The sequence below is a fragment of the Ambystoma mexicanum genome, chromosome 6p, assembly GCF_040938575.1.
Source record: "Ambystoma mexicanum isolate Mex_15411 chromosome 6p, UKY_AmexF1_1, whole genome shotgun sequence".
Taxonomy (NCBI): domain Eukaryota; kingdom Metazoa; phylum Chordata; class Amphibia; order Caudata; family Ambystomatidae; genus Ambystoma; species Ambystoma mexicanum.
Genome location: NC_090935.1, coordinates 1,503,554,437 through 1,503,568,668, shown reverse-complemented (window position 1 = coordinate 1,503,568,668; position 14,232 = coordinate 1,503,554,437). Strand labels below are relative to the sequence as shown.

Here is a 14,232-nt window from a genome sequence, read left to right as displayed (position 1 = left end):
CGCATGTAGATGACACACAAAGATAGGCAGACCGGTGAGTGACCTGCGAAATAAAGACTGCTGTGAAATCAGCGGTAACGAGTAATGGTGTGGTCTGGAAAAAGGAAGTAGCCCAATCGAGAGTCTCAGTGAAAAGGTGCCTTGTCTGTCACCATAAAGCGAATGAAGTGCAAAAGCAAAGTAAGCAGAATTATCTCATAGAGAAGGGGGGAGTTGTTTGTTTATTGTTTGTTTATTTATTTGGTAATGTGCGTCAAACCCTTAGGTAGCCGGGCGCCGCAGTACAAGAAGTCTTCTAGCTTAGTTACAGTCCATAACACAAGTATGTCCAACAAGTACATACATACATACATATAATGGTTGTAGGTGAAACGAATGCAATAGTTTCGAGCCAAAAGGACTGAAAAAAATGTTGTTTTTTGGTGTAATACCTACTTTTTTTCCTATACGAAAGCCAAAAAAAAAAAATTAGAATCAATGTATTCGACTGGACACCACATATAATACAGAGCGTATCCTTAGAGAGTCAAGGAAACATTGACATATACATTTATATATACATACTCGCCTAAGATACAGTGTGGCTCGATGCAGATGTTTGTGGGCGTATATGCATATAAGGAGTGTATACAGGTAGTGAGTATAGAGCAGTGGGAACAGTCGGGTTAGATGTGTGCAAAAGTCATGTCAGATGTAAGCTGGGAGTGGTAAGGTGTAAGGTAAATCTGGTTAAAGGTTGTTAGTGCGCAGCCATTTGAGTACCTTATGTCTAAATTTAGGGTAAGGTTGTTCTAGTCTGAGGTCAAGTGGGAGCTTATTCCAGAATTGCGCAGCTTTAACAGGGAAACTTGTTCCTCCCGCTGTTAATCGTTTGAACCTGGGAATCTCAAGCATAAATGTGTTAGCAGATCTCGTAGGGCGGATGCCTATTCTCCTAGTGATTTTTTCCGATAGGTAAGTGGGTGCTAGGTTGTTCAGGCATTTGGAAGTGAGGAAAGCTGTTTTAAGGAAGCTTCTATCCTTTATTGTTAGCCAGTTAACCTCTTTTCTGAATTTGGTAATGTGCTCTCTGTAGAGGATGTTCAACGCTGCTCTCAAGGCGTTGTTCTGCAATCTTTGAATCTTGTCTGTAATATTTTTGTTAGCTCTTGAATACAGGGCATTGCAATAATCTAATCTCAACATAATGAGAGCATTGGCTAGGGTGATACAGCTAGCCCTAGAAAGATATGGTCTAGAGGCTCGGATTAGTTTGCAGGTATAGGCTGTTGTAGAAGCAAGGGAGTTGACTTGCTTCTTGAGTGTGAGAGGAGTCCAAATAGAATCCTAAGGTTTTAACCACAGACATCACCTTGATAATATAGTTATCAATGTTGAAAGATGCGTAGTTTGGGCTTAGTTTTTGATGTTGGCTTCAGATCCTAAGATTAGTATCTCTGTTTTATCGTCTTTCAGGCAGAGGCCATGTGATGCCATCCATGCCTGAATGAGGATTTATATCTTATTCACCAAGGCTGAGTCAGCTTCGAAGTTGCCCGAAAGGGGTATGAGGATCTGGGTGTCATCTGCATAGTTAGTGTAGGTGACACCCAGTCTGTCCATCTTGTCAAACAGCGGCTTGGTGAAGATGGTATACATGGTGGGAGAGACACAGGATCCCTGTGGGACACCGCAGGTTATTTTGATAGGGTCAGCAGAGGCTGAAGTGGAGAAGACTCTCATGGTGTGGTTAGCTAGAAAGGATTGGACCCAGGCTATAGCCTCTCCGGTGAAGTTGGCAGCAGACCTAAGGTGGTTGCAAAAGACTGCATGATCCACCAAGTCGAAGGCTGCCGACAAGTCCAGTAGGAATAGCAGAGCTGTTTTTCCGTTGTCCTTTAGCTCCTCAATTTGTGTCTTAAGGTCGAGCAAAGCTGTTTCATTGCCATGGATGGGACGGAAGCCAGATTGCCGTGAGCCTAGTAGGTAATTAGCTTCCAGATAGTCCTGGATTTGTATGTAGGCAGCTCTATCTACGATTTTAAATAGGAATGGCACAGTGGTGATAGGTCTGTAGTTGGTGGGGATGGTGTGGCCAAGGGTTTGTTTTTTGAGTAAGGGGAGGACCCAAGACTCTTTTGAGATTGGTAGGTACAGTGTTTGATTTAAAGGAGGAGTTTGAGCTTGGAGCTAAAAGGGGCTAGGTCCCTAGCTGCATCCTTTATTATTTGCGCTGGGCAAGTGTCACCCTTAAAGTTTTAGAGTTTGAAGGTTTGAGGGAAAGTTTGATTTTTTTCTGTGTCAATTATGGAGCTAAAGGGTGTAATTATTCTGCTCTCCGGGAGTTGAGGTGTTTGTTGGTCAGAGAGTGGCAATGTGGCCTTTTTTTTATAGCTATTTTACATTGGAGAGATCAGATTTTATTCGATACAGCATTTTGTATGTTGGTATACCATACCTTGTCCTTAGTGGCGTTGTCTACCAGTTAGATTGGGGATTCCATTTCACGAAGGATGGAGAAGAGTTCTTTAGTGTTAGAATTAGCTTTAGCGATTCTATCATTGAAAGTATTCTTTTTAGTATTGGTTATTTCTTTTTGTACAGTTTGGAGAATTCAGTTATATTGTTTTTATTGGTCTCAGTAGGGGAGTGACGCCAAATAGATTGGAGCTTTCTTTTTTGTAATCTTAGAGTTTTAAGTTGGGGAGTAAACCAGGCATTCAAGTGCACTTCCTGCCTGGCTTTGTGCAATTTAACAGGAGCGATAATGCCCAGTGACTTAGTCATAGCATTGTTGAAGGTATTTACTAGTGTGTCAGGGTTGGTATTGCTTTCCAGTCCAGTAATAGCAGGAAGGAGGAGAGGGATACGTTTTTTAACAGTAATATCCTTCTTACTTCTAGTAGGGAGTGGGGGTGCCCTATTGATGGTCTTGGGCTGAGAAGATCTAATGTGGCAGAGAAGGTTATTAAATAATGATCTGTCCACAGTTGCAGGACAATATCGGTGGTTTTAGTTTGGATACCCAATCGAGGGTCCTTCCTTTAATGTGGGTTGGAGAGAGGACTTTTTCAGTAAAACCATGGTCATTTAGCAGGGCTGCTGTAGATTCTGCATGTTTGTTGTCTATCTCATTAAGGCCAAGAACAAAATCTCCCATCAATAGTGTTTGTTGCTATTACTAAGTAATAGTTGAAGTTGAATCTTGAACTTTAAGTCGAAGTGGTCCTGCGGAGGACTGCAAAGAAAGCCACACACATTTGAAAGTCTTCAATGCCCGAAAGTGGTCTGAGCCCGTTTGAGGGAGACCCAAAGTGTAAAGCTTGGGGAAGGGAGCCCCTGCAAGTGCTGTGAAGAGGTCTGAGCCCGACAGGGGGACCTGCGTGAACTTTGTGTTGAAACTTTGTTTGGAGGTCTGAATGAGAGACACATGGAAGACCAGGCGGGCCTCGATCCACGTTTTGCAACTGTTTATTGTACGAAGAACAATGCAAAAATAGCAGACCTTGAGAATTTGACTTTTGGTTGACGTTTTGCACCCCCACTGTGAGACGACCACCATTTGTGTGATTTACGTCTGCAGTTACATGGGAGTCGAATATGGAGTATTTTTGGACTCTGCTTCTAATTCCCAATAAGAGTATAAGTTGTCTGACCCATTTAGAGGAAGTTGAATCATGACTCTTCATTAATTTTGCAAAATTAACTAGATTTAAGAGTGTGAGAGAGACTGACTTGGGATGGGGGGGCACCCCCTGAGAGAGACCCAGACCTAGAGAAAGTGGGAGACACTGCCCCCCCCCCCCCCTGCACGCCAAACAGAGAAACCAGACCCTGTTAGAGCAAGCTAGGCCCAGGGACAGAGCTGAAGGAGGAGAGCCAGAGACAAACCAGCTGGAAACTGAATCACGGACACTGGTAGAGAAAAAGCAAGGAAATGGAGGAACCAGAGAGCCCTTTCTGTGCTATATACCAGCTACTGACGGAGACTAAAGCCAGGAGAAGAGACTGCATATGCTGCTGGAGGATACTTTACAGACATACTGAAGATGCAAAGCTTTAGAGAGCTACAGAGATGAGCATGCTGGGGGCTAAATCCCAGTTACTGCCGGAGATCGGGTCAAGTAGAAATAGAACAAAGATCAAGCCGAGTGCTCAAACACTGAGACTAAGAATTCAAGAAGCAAGCTGAGAGCTCTAACCCAGAGACTGCATTTTAAGTATGAATGGGCCCTATATTCTGAAGACTGTATTACACCAGTGATTCCTTAACAGAACAGTAGTCTGTAGTTGTTCTACATTTTTTGCTTAGAGACCAGGAAATGCAATGGGTCCTGAGGGCCCTGTAACATAGCTGAGTTCATCCCAGACCTTAAATAAGCCATCTTGACACTTTTCACGATAGCTATTCTCTTTTAAGTTTAGGTGAAACCCTTAGGCGTTATGCAAATTCATCACCCTTACCCTGTTGTGTTTTTCATTAAAGGTGTTGTACTATATTTCTCTCCTGTGTTCCATTGATCCCTTCATCACAATGATTATAATGAAGATACCCATAAGAGCGAACTAAGTATCCAAAACATAATTATTACCACTGTGCTTTTCAAAATGCATTTTCAGCGTCCCTTGTGTAAGCTTCAGTGCACAGTTCTTGAGATTAACTGTATTTTGTCTCCTAATTGTATGGTGGCTTATTTTTAGGTATGCATGCTGTGCTCTGTCGGATACCATCTGTTCTGCTGCCATCGTTCAGAAAAGACGAGCCGTCGGTGGATGGCATTGGATTATGCTGGGATTTCGATTGGTATCCTTGGCTGCTATGTCTCAGGAGTCTTCTATGCCTTCTACTGTAATAATGTAGGTGGCTTAATCTAGTTCTGTATTTGTTTTATTTTTAGAATAAAGTGAATTTGCACATTCTTGCACATGATACACCTTCAAACACTGCGTATTTATCTGCAATGCATTTCACAATCTAGAGGCATATCAAATCTTCTCCAGCATTGCTAAAAACAGACTAACAGCAAATCCATACTGTAAGAAAGGCATACTATCAACAGCAAGACACACAAGTGACTACAGTTCAAGGGTGTTTATTGAACTTGCACAAGGGTGAGATAAACGCCTATCTAAACCTAAATCTACAGATGGGAGTAAGCTACGACCATCAAAAAATAATAATAATGCAGTCCTTGTGGTCTTGTCAAAATAAAAAGACCTATACTAAAAAAACCTATTGCCAATCCTTACCACTAATTTACAAAGAATGTCGGGGTAATATTCATGAAAAAGAATGAAGCATTCACAAAATAATATGTCAGGATGCGCGGGTCGTTGGCCTCCCTTCCCCACGTTTTCGGCACGGGACAAGGACTGTCACTTGAGCTAAGCACACACTCAGGCTTCTGAGGCACATGGATATAGTTCAATTTTCCCAGTTCAGGACCTTCTGTATCCAAGTCTCTTTACTTCTTGCAGGTCTCTTGACGCAGAGGGCCTGCTGTACTAAAAACAATACACAAACGTTCTTTTCCTTTCACCAGTATTCAACTTGGTTATTCACCCTGGGTCCCCTGATTCCGGGCTCAGATACTTTTCAAAACAAGGTTCAGAGAATTCTTTTTCAGGTGACTCAGATCCCTTTCTTTTGTTCAATTAGTTTCTCTCAACCAGACTCAGACCAATTGTGTTGTACATTAAACTATCAAAGACATTCAAATGTGCACAGGGCTTAGCTTGTCTCGTGGCATGACCGCTTCAATCTCTATATTTCTTTCTCTCACACTCGGCATCAGTTGGATACCCAACAATGACTTTCGAATGAGCACCCACATGGCGCCGGACCACTCGGTGTATAGTATCTTTTCATGGCTTCTCAAAGTTCAATTATAAAGTTCAACTACTTCCTTTGGCTTCCAATTGTATTTGCGTCGCTTATCACAAACACTTCACACACTGTTTTCTTTATAAAATGTTGCCGCTTACAACCTTGGTTCAAAACTCAAGCTGGGTTGGTATCAGTCCCTCCAACTCACCGGCTGTGCTGTCTTTTCAAATGCCCCTTTGTCGTAGAAGCCAAGGACAGTACCACAGCGGCAATGGCTCCTCCCTGCCGTGGTTATGGACACAGGCGGGCCCTGGGTACCTGCGACACACACTGCCAGTTTGATCAGCCTTATTTCCTGGTCTTCGGTTTCTTACTTTCCAAAGCTCATGAAAGTAACAGTCTTTACAGGTCAAGGGTACTTCCCTCTGTGTAACCCTCTCTGGTCTCACCGTCTTTCTCATTGTATTAAACTTCCATCTTGGAACTGCTGTTTCCTTGTGTGTTTTGCCTCGCTCACAGTGTGCTTTCATGGTCTGCCTTTTATTCGTGTGGGTAAGTGTCACGTGTGTTGGAAGTCGGGTGTGCGTAATGATCCGTAATTGCCTGACCATAGTGGTGGGACATGTCAGGTATGCAACTCTGGGGTTAGCCCGTTGTTGCTCATGGTGAACTGTCTGTGAGAAAGTGTTTGTGTCGGGAAAGAAGGGGGGGTTGAGTTCCGAGATATCCTATCTGGTAGGATGGGGAAAAGGTTTTACAAGGAAGGGATTACCACGTCTCACCCTCCGGTGTCCTACTTCCACTCCCCGAAGACCCCTCATCCAGGTGATCCACCCCCAGGAACTGGATCCAAAAGCGATGGCTGAGTCCTGGCCACCTGTATGGTTGATCCCCGGGGACTAGCGGGTGAGAGAGCTTCACGTTTCTCACATACCCTCCCCCTATGCGATGTAGCCGCATCAGTTTGACAGGGGGACCGAGAGAGGAAATCCACGTTCCCTTGGTCTTTACCTTTTCGGTGCTCCACAGTGAAACAGTAGGGTTGCAGTTCTAAGAACCATTGCATGACTCGAGGGTTAGTCTTTTCGTTGGCTAATCCAAACTAGTGGAGAATGGTATGTGACGAATGTGAACTTTCTTCCTAGGCGATAGTATCTGAGATGGATAATGGCCCACTTGATGGCAAGGGCCTCTAATCCCAGCACAGAGTTATTTATTTCACGTGGGAAAGTTTGCGACTCATAAACAAGATGGGATGTTCCAATCTGTCACTAATTTGTGATAAGACTCCTCCTAGCCCTGTCTGTTAGTAGATTTCTGAAAGGAATTGGTAGTACTATCTTTTAGGATCGGGTTCTGGCAAATGATTTCTTTTAGGTTGTTGTAACTTATATCATCCTCGTCAGTCCACTGAGTTTTCTGGGGTTCAGCGTTCTATAATTTCTGTGTCAGCGTAGCTGTCGTGTCCAAGAAGTTTGGGATAAATCTACGGTAATACCCAATTAACCCTAGAAATGCTCTGAGATCTCATTTAGTTTTACGTATAGGGGTTTCTAGAATGACCTTCACTTTCTCCTGTTGAGGTTGTACACTGTTAATGACTCCAATCAAGCATTCCCACTAAGTCAGTGCCTTGTCTGGGATTGCTCAAGGGAAGCCCTTTATATATTTTTAAGACAAGTTATAATCTGGATGATGAACCCTTGTATAACGCCCCTCTCTTAGAATCCCCCCTGACCACACTGAGCCAAGAAGTAGGTTTGTTTTGCAAATTAAAAGATTTATTTGAAAAATTAAACAATAGATATATATCACACTTTTATAATAAATTAATAATTGATAGCACACTTGTGAATATGACAGTGAGTGATCAACAATGGATGATGTGATACTAGCACACTGGTTTAAATACTTAGGAGTAGTATAGAGGATAAGGTAGCTGAGAATGCTTTATATGGTACAAGGAAATGCAAGGTGGAAAAGAAGCAACACAGGAATACACTTGATATGATTTCAGCAAAAGGTAATAGAATCACTTTTCCCCTTTTGGCAATTCACCCCCCCTCTATGCAATGTAAGGTGGAAGTAACACACAGTCTTCAGGAATACAATCACAGTACAATATGAATTCAGTTCCCCCCTAGCAAGCTTAGAGAAACAGGGATGATTTTAAACACAGGCAAAGTACTTTAAAGGTGGTATGCAAAGAAAGGAAAAATATGCTAAAGATGATTTTAATTCCCTATAAGAGATTCAGGGTGGGTGATAGCTACTTTAAATTAGTTCAGGAGCAATGCTCTATGAATGATTGTCAGTTGCAAAAGAATTTCAGCAAAGGAAACAAAAGACAAATATTTTTACACGTGGCTGAAATGAAGCAAAATGTCAAATCGCGACAATTTAGTCGCGTACGTCGAGCGCAATTACGGAGGAAGTATAAGGAGTCGTTTTAGAGCTTGTTGGAAAGCTTAGAATCTCAGCTTTAATATAAAACTTAAATCTCGCTTCTATCACAAACGCTTCAAGAGATACGGACGATTTTGTGGAGGTAGATTTTCAGAAATTAAATTTTAAAGTTTCAGAATGACAGATGACAGTTTTGCAGCTTTAAAGTCACAAAAGGACACACAATGCTATGGTGTAGTTCTAGATAGGTTAAAATAGTTTGAATTAAATTAAACTAAGAGATTGGTTTTGCACAGTTCTGGCTGAGTACTTGCACTATATTTTGGACGGGAATGCGACTTCGTCACGGATCGGGTCAGGATTGGCTGCGGTTCTCTTGCCACTGGGTACTGGTTCTGCGCACAGCGATTTGGGTCAGATCTCAGCAATCTGGTCTGGGTCTGGTCTCTCTGGATCTCTGGTCTCTCTGGATAATTCTGCCTTCTGGGTCCGCTACCGGTTCTGGCAAAAGTTCTTGGCAAAGAATTCAAACAGCTCGCCCGGCTGTTGAATAGTTTGCAAATGATTTGGAGGCCTGCTGAAAAAGGATTCAGCTTGTGGATTCAGGCCTCTCTGCTACAAGTTCTGGAGTTAAGTTCTGGTCTCTGGAGATTGAAGTCTGGAGTCTCCCGGCAAAGCGTCCCACAAGAAAGTGGAAAGTGAATGTCCCTTCCTGGGTTCCAGTGGCTCTTTTTATGTCTTTAGAAAGTGGGTGTGTGCATAGCATAACTGAGCCTGCCCCTCTCAACTTATCATTGGCCCAGATCTCTTCTCTCCCTTGATTGGGGGAACTGAGTTGTGAGTCAGAGTGATGAGGTAGGTTTATGGTCAGAGGATCCTCCCCTTGTCAAATTGCACACAAATCTATTTCTGATCCAAATACCCATTTATCTATGTACCATTTTTCTAATATCTGTCCAGTTAAAATATTTTCTGTAGCACCAAACCATCCGATCCCTGTCTTTGTAAGATGTTGTGTCAACTTTTGACAGAATTCTGCCCTTTTCATCCAGATAACGACCTCTAAACGTTTCCAGATTTTACACAAACATGCACAAGGAATATGGGCATCAGATGATAAGGTGTCAGATTTTTAACATACATACATTTGGAGTAACAACCTATTTTCCGCTACTATCCCCAAGAACATACCACAGAGTCCTAACACCTCTTAAAATGTGCACAGAAAAATCATAAGAATATTATTTATATAATGTTTACAAGTCTGCACTATGAATTATCCATCTTTTTAAAATTGTGCTCTAGCCCCGAGGGGTGTGGTTTTCCAAAGCACATGGTGGAATTTCTGGTTTATCCACTTCCCCCAAGCTCAGCTTGCTCACAGATGCAGTGCCCCTCCCCGTTTCCTTCCAAGAGGAAGCCATTTACGACCACCCTAATTTAACATTTGCCTGGGCCAAAGATAGTGCTTTGTTTAGTTTCCTGCAGTCCCCAGGGCCACTCCCCTAATTCAATCAGAGAGGGGTCATCTCCTTTTGGCAGGGGCAGCAGAATACAGCCAGGCCTGGGAACACAGCTGCTGATCAAGTTTCAACTCCTGTCGGGGGTAGTTGCCGGGCAGAATTCACTCTCTTCAAGCCAGGCTTCAGCCAAATGTCACTTTTGTTCCCAGTTTTTCTTCATCCAAATCAAACTTACAATTTGTACACATGCAGCTAGAACGCTGATTCTAAGTTCAAAACTATGACATTTAACAGTTGCAAAACTATGTGACACTCAACAGTAGGTCACTCATTTATTTTAAACATTCTGATTTTAGTGGCTTTCAGCCCAATTTAACTTGGGCTGCTGACATCCACAGCTCAACCAGTTTCATTATGAACATTATTTTAGGCTCTTTCTTTTCCCAGATTTTGTATGCACACAAGTCTACCTTCTGCCAAATGTCTGCTGGTGTTCATTGAGATTTTTGAATATCTTGCAATGTTTAAAATAGGCATTTTTAGCTTGCATTTCAAAGAAACAAAGGTGATTGCAAAGCGCTTTTTTGAGCCAACCGGCACTGCTGTTTTTCCTTTGGCACACATTTCACCCATGGCACTCCTGGCCCATCACGCTCGCACTGGTGGGTGGCAGGTCAGGGGAACATTTTGCTGTGCGCAAAACTGCACGGTTCTCCAGGATTCTGGCGCAAATGTGGGCTTTTCCGCCATCTTGGATTTTCTAAGCCCACAGCACCAAATGCTGTAGCATATTAACTTGAACGTGGGTGAAGACACCCAACAAGTGTCATGATCTCTGCTTCCAAAAGGTCAGGGTTTTCCCAACTCCCTTGGAAGCAGATCCATAACCCAGGTTCCGAGTGCCAACCAGTCCCAATTGGGACCTTTTGGACTCAGTCCTGGCGCCAGTGGCACCAGGCTCATAAATATGCCCAGTCCCAGCGCTGGAAGCGCCGGGCTCATAATGCTTGGGTGGACTTACCTGCAGCAGACCATGCTGCTTACTTGCCTGCCAGTTGAGCCTCTGATCCTCTTCTGTTTGGAACTACTTTTCCTGTTGGGTGGGGCAGGAGCCACTCCCTAGATTCAGAACACTGGAACTCTTCTGGAAAGCAGGAACTCTTTTCTTACCTAGGCGTGGCTGTGGAAGGAGACACCTAATCACTACAGGAGGCTATTTAAACCACACCCGATGGATGAATCTTGCTTTGCGTTATTCTGCATCCTCTGCAGCAGAACGCTCATCGTGTCTTCTGCATCTGATCCTGGGCCTAAGGAAAAAGGCTTACCATCCTGAATCCAGTCTTCAGCAACACCTATAAAGACAAGAAAGAACAGGTTAGCATTACGGTCTTCAGTGACAGCTCTTCACTTACCTGGTCCATCGGCTGTCACCAACGCCTCGCGCTGCATTCCGGCATCTGAAAGACAAAGGCTTACCTACTCTTCGTGCGCTCCGGAGGCCTTCGGCGCTGCATCCCGCATCTGAAAGACAAAACAAGGTGCGTTTAAAGACATTGGGGAACTTTAATACTCACGTGCCATTACTCCTTTCCACATCTAACCCAGTGGGTATTCCGGCACCCTGCAGCCGCTCCGAACTTGTACTTGCAAAATAAAGAGACAGTTAGAGCGCATCTTGAAGCAGGCAACAAGCGCTTACTTACGTGCTTCCAGGCGCTTCTATTCATCACACGGGCTCCATCTTCAACTCACTTCAGCCCGTCACCCGCCATCGCCGGAACCCTGCAAAACAAGAAACATCATTACTAAAGACTTTAAAGACATTAGAATTACTCGAAACTTACCGTTCGTGCAGTAAACGACGGACAGCAGTCCTCTGAAGTCAAGAGGCCTGCTCCCCTTATCCAGTGAAGAAACTGGTTACAGCACCCTGCCCCGAGGCAGATGGAGAGCACGGCGTTCACTTACCTAAGGTGAGAGCGTTAACCTTTGGGGTTCTACAGGAAAAGAGAAAGGGAAGAAGAGAGAGACATTCAATAACCCAGTTCCTTAATCCCATATTTTCTATCTGCAGACATCTTACCCTTCAAGTCAGACATACAGTGCACAGAGGTCCAGCCCAAAGAGCCAGCCATGTGTTACACATCACCTTTGAAGATACGGTTTACGCCCAGTCAAGACCGGCGCCTCTACGGGAATCAGGTGAGCGTTACAGAACGCAAAGCCTACCACAAAACTCCCGTCCAGGCGCTATGGAAACCTCGGATACCGACCAGCTAGCCCAGTTACTTGGGGAACTAAGGGCAGAAGTGCATGCAGCCCGTCAGGAAACTAACGCTCTAAGAAGGGAACTGATTATTTCCAAGGAGCGAACAGATGATCTCGCTAGACAATTGCTATAGTCACAAGCCGGACAGACCCCGTTACCCGCATCTGGGGGAAATCTTCCTTCTACATCCTCTATGAATCCAGTGCAGATCAACCTACCTGGGAATGTACCTCTGGCTCCGCCCGAACGATTTTCTGGTGACCCAAAGAGGTTTGCAGTATTTATCAATCAGTGCCGGTTGCATGTCTTATGCCGGCCAGCAGCCTTTCCAACTGATCAAGCTAAAGTAGCTTTCGTGCTTTCGTACCTTAGTGGCAATGCGGCAGACTGGTCGATCCCTCTAGTAAATCAAGATGATCCGGTCCTCCATGATTTTCAAGCTTTTCAGCTCAGTATGGAAAAACTGTTCGCAAGACATTCACAGGGACAGGCCTTGGACAATGAGCTTCTTTCGTTGCGACAAGGTAATCAAGACCTTTTGGCTTATATTGCGTCTTTCAACAGACTGATAGTGGAAACTCAATGGCCTGAGGACAAAAGGATTACGCTGTTTTATAGAGGTCTACGTGGAGAGCTCAAAGATGTGTTAGCCCAAGTAGTGAATCCCCCACAAGATTGTTCGGACTATATAGACTTAGTCGTTCAAATAGATCACAGACTGCAGAACAGGAAGGCCGATCGTTCCAAGTTTGATGCTCGAGTATTTTCCAAACCGCCAACTCCTTCCAAAGGAGTAGACTCCGGGGAACCCATGCAAATAGGGGGTCTGAAAGGTCCTCTAACACAAAAGGAGCGGGAAAGGAAAAAACAGTTGCAATTATGCCTCTATTGCGGAAACTCAGGGCACTTTCTTCGAGACTGTCCGGTGAAACCTGCCAAGAAGGCAGTAGGAGCTGCAGTTACCAAAGTTACAAACTCTGAGCAGGGAAACAACCTCGCCCGACAAGAATAGAGGTCCTCTTGCCGAGCGTGAAAACCAGTTCCGTGACCTCGCATTTTGTGATACCTATGGTCCTCATTAGCCCTGATAATCCGGATCGATTACATGCAATTGAAGCTTACGTCGACAGCGGTGCCATCGGCAGTTATGTGGATCATGAAATGGTTTTGAGGATGAATCTAACTCTTTGTCCTAAGGCTGTAAAGGACGTCATTACTACGGTGGATGGTACGGAGATAGCCTCCGGGCCAGTAACGCATACCACTCAAGAAGTGACGCTAGTAAGTCAAGATGGACACCATGAGAAGATCGTGTTCGATGTGATCAAGGCCCCTCAGTTTCAGATTATTCTAGGAATACCTTGGTTAGAGAAACACAATCCTCTGATCGATTGACGAGCAAGAACGGTCCAGTTTCCAGAATGTGTCTCTACTTGTCACCCTCCACCTGGTGTTGCACTGGCAGCAATTTCTTCAGAGACTCCCCAATTACCTCCCGAATACCTAGAATACCAAGATGTTTTCCGGAAGGATCAGGCTAACTCTCTACCTCCTCATAGGTCTTATGACTGCCAGATAGACCTGATACCTGGATCTACTCCTCCTTGTAGTAGAATTTATGCCCTCACCGAGCCTGAGAACCTTCACCTTCGACAATACCTGGATCAATACCTGGTAAATGGGTTTATTCGTCCTTCCAAGTCCCCTGCTTCTTCAGCTTTGTTCTTCGTTCCAAAAAAGGAAGGAGACCTTAGAACTTGTATAGATTATTGCTCCCTGAACCAGATCACCGTTAAGAATAGATATCCGTTACCTTTGATCCCTGAACTCCTGGACCAAGTCAGAAAAGCATGCATATATACAAAACTGGATCTTAGAGGAGCTTACCACTTGGTACGAGTAAAAGAGGGCGATGAATGGAAGACGGCCTTCCGCACCAAGTATGGGCTATTTGAATATCAGGTCATGCCCTTCGGACTTTGCAATGCCCCGGCCGCCTTTCAATATTTTATGAACGATGTCCTCGGAGAGCTCATAGATGTGTGTGTTGTTGTTTACATTGACGACCTCCTCGTTTATTCTTCATCGGAATCTGAACATCGGAAACACGTGAAAATGGTCCTCGAAAGATTGCGTCAACACAAACTTTTCACTAAGTTGGAAAAATGTGTTTTCAACGTGACTGAAGTTGAATTCTTGGGATTCATATTATCACCTGGCGGAGTGCGTATGGATTCAAAGAAGGTCGATGCAGTTCTCAAATGGCCATCACCATCCTCCGTAAA

General features: G+C 44.1%; 1 protein-coding gene across 6 annotated transcripts in view; it reads left to right on the top strand.

Moving 5' to 3' along the window:
* PAQR3 (progestin and adipoQ receptor family member 3) overlaps positions 1-14,232 on the top strand; it is a 473,228-nt gene that overhangs the window by 174,566 nt on the left and 284,430 nt on the right. For all 6 annotated transcript variants that reach the window (XM_069626346.1, XM_069626350.1, XM_069626345.1 and 3 more), the window contains one exon: positions 4,681-4,836. In XM_069626346.1, coding sequence (XP_069482447.1) covers positions 4,681-4,836 — 156 coding nt within the window. The remainder of the gene's footprint in view (positions 1-4,680; positions 4,837-14,232) is intronic.